Source organism: Oryza sativa, chromosome 7 (genome assembly GCF_034140825.1).
Source record: "Oryza sativa Japonica Group chromosome 7, ASM3414082v1".
Lineage (NCBI taxonomy): Eukaryota > Viridiplantae > Streptophyta > Magnoliopsida > Poales > Poaceae > Oryza > Oryza sativa.
In genome coordinates, this window is record NC_089041.1 from 21,948,340 (window position 1) to 21,955,204 (window position 6,865).

The 6,865-nt window shown below is 47.6% G+C and overlaps 1 protein-coding gene and 1 pseudogene across 1 annotated transcript; both read right to left on the minus strand.

The window, feature by feature from the left end:
• Positions 1-1,535: 1,535 nt before the first annotated feature.
• Positions 1,536-2,690, minus strand: LOC136357302 (putative FBD-associated F-box protein At5g56700; annotated as a pseudogene).
• A 396-nt stretch (positions 2,691-3,086) lies between these two features.
• LOC112939691 (uncharacterized) lies at positions 3,087-6,397 on the minus strand. The gene is made up of 3 exons (XM_026027230.2): positions 4,913-6,397; positions 4,028-4,207; positions 3,087-3,586 (listed from the first exon to the last, which is right to left on the minus strand). The coding sequence occupies exons 1-3, from the start codon at positions 6,272-6,274 to the stop codon at positions 3,308-3,310; spliced, it is 1,821 nt and encodes a 606-aa protein (XP_025883015.1). The 5' UTR covers positions 6,275-6,397; the 3' UTR covers positions 3,087-3,307.
• Between the last annotated feature and the right edge of the window lie 468 nt (positions 6,398-6,865).

The window sequence follows — 6,865 nt, forward strand, 5'->3', positions numbered from 1 at the left end:
ATAGCAGTCCATGAACAGACCTTTTTTAAAAAAAAATTCCATCATTTTCTTCAGATTGGATGCTTTATATGAAATATTTGTTCAATTCCCTCCCCCCATTAATTAGGTCCGTACTAATTAAGAATTGAATAGCTAATAAAAACAGATGATACTGAAATAAATTGTGAGCAAAGGTTAATTAGTATATATACCTTTGTTTTAACTAAATTCCTCGGATACTTTCGTATGATAATCAGTTGATTGGATCTGGTTAATTAGGGACAACAACAATTACTACAGTAGGGCATGACACCCACACATGGTGCTGAAGGAAGTATTAAGTATGCGCTATGTACTCCTATCTCTTAAGATATGCGCATGTGCCCTAAGAAAGGTAACTACCACAGAATACTTCATCACTTAGGTTCCGTTCGTTTTCACTACAAAAAATGGATAAAATTTTGCATATTCGTGGCACGCTTTTTCAAACTGCTAAACGGTGTGTTTCATGCGAAAACTTTCTATATGAAGGTTGCTCTAAAATATCAGATTAATCTATTTTTTCAAGTTTGTAATAATTAAAACTCAATTAATCATACGTTAATACTATCTCGACTAACGTAACACACTTAATTTTTCAACTTTATCTTTATCTTTAGGAGAAAAGATGCTCGAAAACTGCATTTTTCTTAAGACACTGGAATGTAATACATATGCAATTCAAAATATTTTTTATCACATACTATTGAAATTAAAATGATCCCTTCTTTTTATATATGCCCCCGAGGTCAAGTTAAATGCATTGCTAATTCCTTTCTCTATTACATGAAATTAATTCCAATCGTTTTCTTTGAGCTACAAGTTGGATAGAATAGATCAGAAATTTAACTTGGTTTTGCTGGAAGATCAGAGATACAGATAAATCTCAAGGAGCACTATAATAATGAGCTGGATTTTCTCTAATGTTTCTTCAGTATGCAACCATAATGTGCCTTGAGAAAATCATAATATATTGTTGCTAAATCTATTAAGCCAAGGATGAAGAGACCTATGACAAGATCATGAGCTTGTCACCTTTAGGATGCTTCTCAGTACAAATTTAGCTCTGTAAGGAAGAATAATGATGTAATGAAAAAATTGCATCAAGCATACAAATAGACATGGATTTGACTAGTCATTTGCTGAAATGTAAACATTCTTCTTGTAACTAATCGGAGAGGGCAAATATACTTGTTCTTTACAGTTAGTTGTTTTCCCAAGATCATTCTGCTGGCAAAGCTTATATATGGGAACATTTAATAAGAGAGCTGAACCAAACAATCCAAACATAATTCGAGTGACTTAATTATAATTTCTGGGAATCTCGAATAGCTTCATATATATTTTGATTGTAATTTATATGACAGCAATAAATCTTGAATGTGGACTATGTATCCTCGATCTTTTAGATTAGCTAGGCAACTCGTTATGATTTTCATAATATATTTGCTAGATTGGTGAAACAGAATTTGTGGCACCGATGATTATGTCACAATGAAATTGGGCAGAGCTAAATAGCAATGAAATTTGGCAGAGTTAAATTAATTGCGTGTACAGAAGATCAAATATGCTCCAAGATGGATTGATCAAACTTGAGTGAGTCTCGGCACCACGGCATTGAGCCCAAACAACCCCCCGCACGGCGTACAGATTCATCGAGATGAGATGCTTCAGCCTGATCGTCAGGGAGGCCAAGCCACGGGAACACCAGATCTCTACCCCTTCCAAGAACGGCATCATGGTATCGTCCAGGGTTAGTTCGCCGCCATTGAACCGGACGAACACCAGGTGCAGCTCCCTGAGCGCGGCGAAGACGCCCGACGGCGGCAGCGAGCGATAGGCAAAGAAACCCCAGGCGCAGCCGAATCTTGGTGGCTCTCGTGAAGCAGGGGAGCTCGAGCGCGCCTCTTTCTTCGATGGTATCGCTGAATACCTCGTCGAAAAGCATGTGGAACGGAATCGAGCTCCTGTTGCAGAAGAGAAGCTCTCCGGAGATGAGGGGCGCGGCGACGCGGAGCCAGGAGGCGGTGGCGTCCGGCGTGGCGCTGTGGATGGAGGGAGGTGACGTAGAGCTGGTTGATGCTGGTGGCCGCGTGCACGGCGAGGGCGGCGAGGGCGGCGCGCACGGGGCTGGAGTCGTGGGGCTGGGTAATGATGCAAGAAGAGGCCGGACACCCATTTCCAGACGTGGCGCCAGCGGCGGGACAGCAAGCTGGTCCTGGCGGCGGCGCTGGTGTCCCTGAGGCAGCCCAAAGTGCCGGCGAGGATGTCCTCGGGGAGATCCCTGAGGAGGCCGCCCCGCCCGCCCCCGTTGCTGGTGGAGGCGACGAGCGCGGCTCTGTCGCCGCCCCCGTCGCGGTCGCGGTCGAGGTCGAGGTCCATGGGGGCGGGGGCGAGGACGTCGAGCGCGCCGCGATCGCCGTCGATATCCATGGGAGCAGGGGCGGGGGCGGGGTCGGCGACGGCCGTGGCTCTACCTCCCTCTCCCTCTCCGTCGCCGCCGCCGTCGATCGGGACGAGAACCGCCATGGCCGTGGGTGAGGGGGGGTCTTTGGATTTCTTGGTTCTCTTCTTGTGAGGAGGCGGGGTTTGGGGAGAGGGGAGAACCGGAGAAGACGGTGGAGGAGGACTAGTGTTGATTGTTGAAGACGAGGAGAACGGGAAGCTTGTGTGTTGGCTTTTGTCCAAGCCGCTGGTTTGGAATCAACGGCAGGATGTTAAACTGAGGAATCCCACGCGCGCGCCGTGCGAGGCCATCGACCACATACTGTCGCGACCGTGACGGAACATGAGGTTGTGCCGCGCGGCCCGCCACGCTGTGGGCTGTGGTGCTCTAGGCCAACTCGGCAGTTGGCACGGCAAAAAAAACCCACAGGATTATGCATGATCAACATACAGCAGGACTGCTCATGTTCTGATGCAATTTCACGCTCTATACAACAACGATTTTCTTCTCAGCGACTAACACAAGCAATTTCATGCTGCTACCGAACGCCGTAGAAAATCACAAACGTTCAGCGGCTCAACTCATCCGTGTGCTCCATTTTCGGTGCTCCAAACACATCACTTCAGCTCTGACAAACAAACAGAAAAGGGCATTCCAGAATGCAGAATGCTAAAATTGCTTCACGAAGACAAAGAACAATGGCAGCTAAAACTTCTCCTGTTTCTTTACAGCATAGCGGAGCAGGATCAAAACTTTGTCAGGTACATCAGACTAGATCAGTAGCCAACAGAGCTCTCTTCTTACTTCAGTTCCCTACGGTTTGCAGAGCTATTCTTGCTTCCCTTACTCTGACAGACTCACTTCCACAGAAGTCGCTTCTCTTGCAAAACCTCGTATATGTGCAGATAGTGTCTCCCAAGCAGCGCACGAACGGTGGCAGATTATTCTGATCATCCTCAGTGCTGGTGCTACCCTGACTAAGACCCTCAGGAGGTCAAGCTCATGTTCCTCCCCTCTGAAGTTGAGGATCTCTACTTTCCTCAGATACCTCATCGAAATGTCCGTTTCTCTCCAATCTGGTGGCCCATCACAGATGCACTCCAGCTTACATGCATCATCAGACTGTCATCACAAGATCAAAACAAAGTACAAAGCATTAATGAGATTCATCGTCTAACACATTCAGTAACTGTCAAAGCTTCACTTTGTGCCACACTACTAAGTAAAAGGAATGATGAAAACTGAAAAGAACAGTTCTCTATCTTATGATTATATTTTTCCTATATATTCAAGCTTAATGCATTTCATAGACTTGGAGGATGGAAAACATGTTCACATCGTGAAGCATGATTGTCAGTGGTAGATATTACACTTGTACGAAAACTTTCATGGATCTATTACATTGCTGACAGAGTGGATCATTTAAAGGACAACAGGAAAGAAATGGTCAAAGAGGGATTTGACGATAAGACAAGAAATTTTCAAGAGTTAACTGAATTTACTGCAGGTAAAGAAATTAGAATCAAAATGCCGTTGTTCAAAATTCATAGGAAATATAATTACCTTGAATTTTTCTTGGTTCACCAGCCTCAGCTCTGCTATAGTAGTACGCTTTGTGAGAATATGCAACACACTAGCTCCATAAACATGGCCTTCTGTTTTCAAAGCTAGGTTCAACATCCTAATGTAAGGGAGTTGGATATTGTCTATCATCGAATCCGTAACGCTTTTTTCATCTCGAATCTGTGAAATTGTAGGAAGTTAAGAGAGGCAATCTCGGACAAAATGAAAAACTAACAAGGAAAGAACAACGATTGTTTGACAAAAGGCCATACAGTTGAAGAATCAGTAATTTGCTTGCAGGCTAGTAATGTTTTAGTAATTTGCTTGCGGAATAGCTAGCTTGAGTCAACATTTTCGCCCAGAAGAAATAGAAATTAATATAGTCTGAACTCAATTTATGTGCAGGATCATGTAACCATGTCCAACAACCAGATGTTGGCGAAACGAATGGTAATCAATGCTGATCTCTTTGATAACGACAACTCAGAAACTGCATTACTATATCCAGAATGCAAGCATGATTTGCAATTATGCTAGCTCAGTAAACTAAATTGAATGCAACAATTGATCTTTTGTAGAGAAACAAAGTATCAGTTGAGAATGTGCTGATAACAATATTTTCCAAAGGTCAAAGAAACAAACAAAAAAAAAAATTCAGATCAAGATTATTCTACTGGTCTGCAACTTTCTAGCTAGTTTTCCCAATAAAAACGGCAGCCGAATCAAGCATTCAGTGTTGAGCTTACAACGGATTAAAAGACGATCTAAACATAACTATTGCAACACTAAATTGATAATGAGATGATGTTCCACCTTGCAGTTCGAGCAACACACAGTTGATTACTTGATTGAAACAGAGGAAGAAGAAGAAGAAGAAGCACTCACTAGTTCAATCACAAAACGCAGGTCAAGATGGCTAATTCTTGGATAGCGATTGAGAAGAAGCTGATAGTATCCTTCGATGAAAGCCTCGTTCGATTCAGAACAAAAAACACAGTGGGTGTGTATCATCGTCAGCAGCGGCAAGTCGTTGAAGTTGAACGATTGTGGAGAGTAAAAATCCTCCCACTCGATCTCCTCCAGCTCCTCCGCGACAATGCTGACGCTGTCCACATCATGATAGCAGAAGCATCCGACCGAACACAAGGCCTTGAGTCCAGGCACCACGGCGTCGAGCCGACGAATCCCCACCACATCGTACAGTCCCATCCAGCCCAGAGATTCCAGCCTGAGCGTCAGGGAGGCCAAGCCATTGGACCTGCGAATGCCTAAATATTCCAAGAGGGGGAGCATGGCATCGTCGAGGGTGTAGTCGCCATTGAACCGGACGTGCTCCAGGTGCAGCTCCCTGAGCTTGCCGAAGGAGCCCGACTGTGGCAGCGAGAGGCCGAGGAACCCCAGGCTCAGCGTGATCTTGGTGACCTCCGTGAGGCAGGGCAGCTGGAACCAGCTACTCGACCAGATCATCTCCTGCTCCACGACAGCCTCATACAGTATCGAGAACACCTCAAGGTCGAGAGCTTCGAACGGAGCCGAGGACCTGTTGCGGAAGTAGAGCTCGCCGGTGAGGCGGGGCGCGGCGACGCGGAGCCAGGCGGCCGTGGCCTCCGGCGTGGCTCTGTTGAGGGAGATGACCTCGAGCAGGCGGATGGCCGTGGTCTCGGAACCCTCCGTCGCGTGGGCGTGGGCGGCGAGAGCTTCCTGCACGAATCTGGAGTCGGGGGGCTTGTCGTAGCGCAAGATGAGGATGTCGACCTGGGTCCAGAGGTTGATCCAGCGCCTGGAGAGGACGCTGGTCACGGCGGCGTTGCGGGTGTCCCCGAGTTGGCCCAGGATGAAGGCGAGGGTGTCGTTGGGGAGATTGCTGATGCGGTCCACTCCGTCTCGGCCGCCTCCGTCGCCGTGGACGTGGAGGTGGAGACCCAGCGCCAGGGAGAGCGGGGCGCTATCGCCTTCGCCGCCGGGGACGCGCGCAGCCGCAGCGCTATCGCCTTCTCCGCCGCTGCCGTTCAACTTGCTGAGGAGATCCTGCGTCGCGGGGCTGTCGCCTTCTCCGCCGCTGCCGTTCAACTTGCTGAGGAGATCCTGCGTCGCGGGGCTATCGCCTTGTCCGCCGCGGTCGCGCCCGTCGCCGTCGTCGTCGATGTCCATGGGAGCGGGGGCAGGGTCCGGGGGGTTGTCGGCGACGAACGTGCCGCTACCGCCCTCCCCGTCGCCGTCGCCATTGATGGGGACGATCACCACCATGGCCTTCGAGGCGGTTTTTTTCTTTGCTTGGGGAGGTGGGTTTGGGTTGGGGGGTTTGGAGAGAGGAGGAAGACGAAGACGAAGAAGAAGACGGCGAGAGCAGAGCTGCAGAGGAGGATAAATTTGAAGACGAGCTAAGGAGAAGGGAGGGGGGAGAGAGCCGTGGCCTTCGCTTTTTATTCCACCGGCTCGTGTGGAAGCAACGGCGGGATCGCGATGTGTCTGAGGCAATCGGGCGGCCAATCGCCGATACTGCCACGTGTTCAGGTCCAGCATGGACAAGTCAGGGTGGGTCCACATGCCAGCGAGAGATTACAGGAAGCGTACTACGAGAAGGGAAGAGAGATATAGCTCGGGAGAGCAAATGATCATGTTGACAAAAAATAATGTTACTGATTGTAGCACAGATATTAAGGGTGAGTTTGAGGAGAGGGGATTGAGAAGATTGGGAAGATGCGTAAAATGAGGTGAGCTATTAGCGCATGATTAATTTAGTATTAACTATTTTAAATTTAAAAAATAGATTAATATGATTTTTAAAGCAACTTTCCTATAGAAAATTTTTGTAAAAAATACGCCGTTTAGTAGTTT

What these genes read in the sequence shown, in the direction of transcription:
- LOC112939691 (XM_026027230.2), bottom strand. Translation starts at nt 6,274, where the DNA reads ATGGTGGTGATCGTCCCCATCAATGGCGACGGCGACGGGGAGGGCGGT. An exon ending in TGCGTTTTGTGATTGAACTA is followed by an intron (nt 4,208 to 4,912) that starts GTGAGTGCTTCT and finishes ACAATTTCACAG; the next exon opens with ATTCGAGATGAAAAAAGCGT. An exon ending in TGAACCAAGAAAAATTCAAG is followed by an intron (nt 3,587 to 4,027) that starts GTAATTATATTT and finishes TTGTGATGACAG; the next exon opens with TCTGATGATGCATGTAAGCT.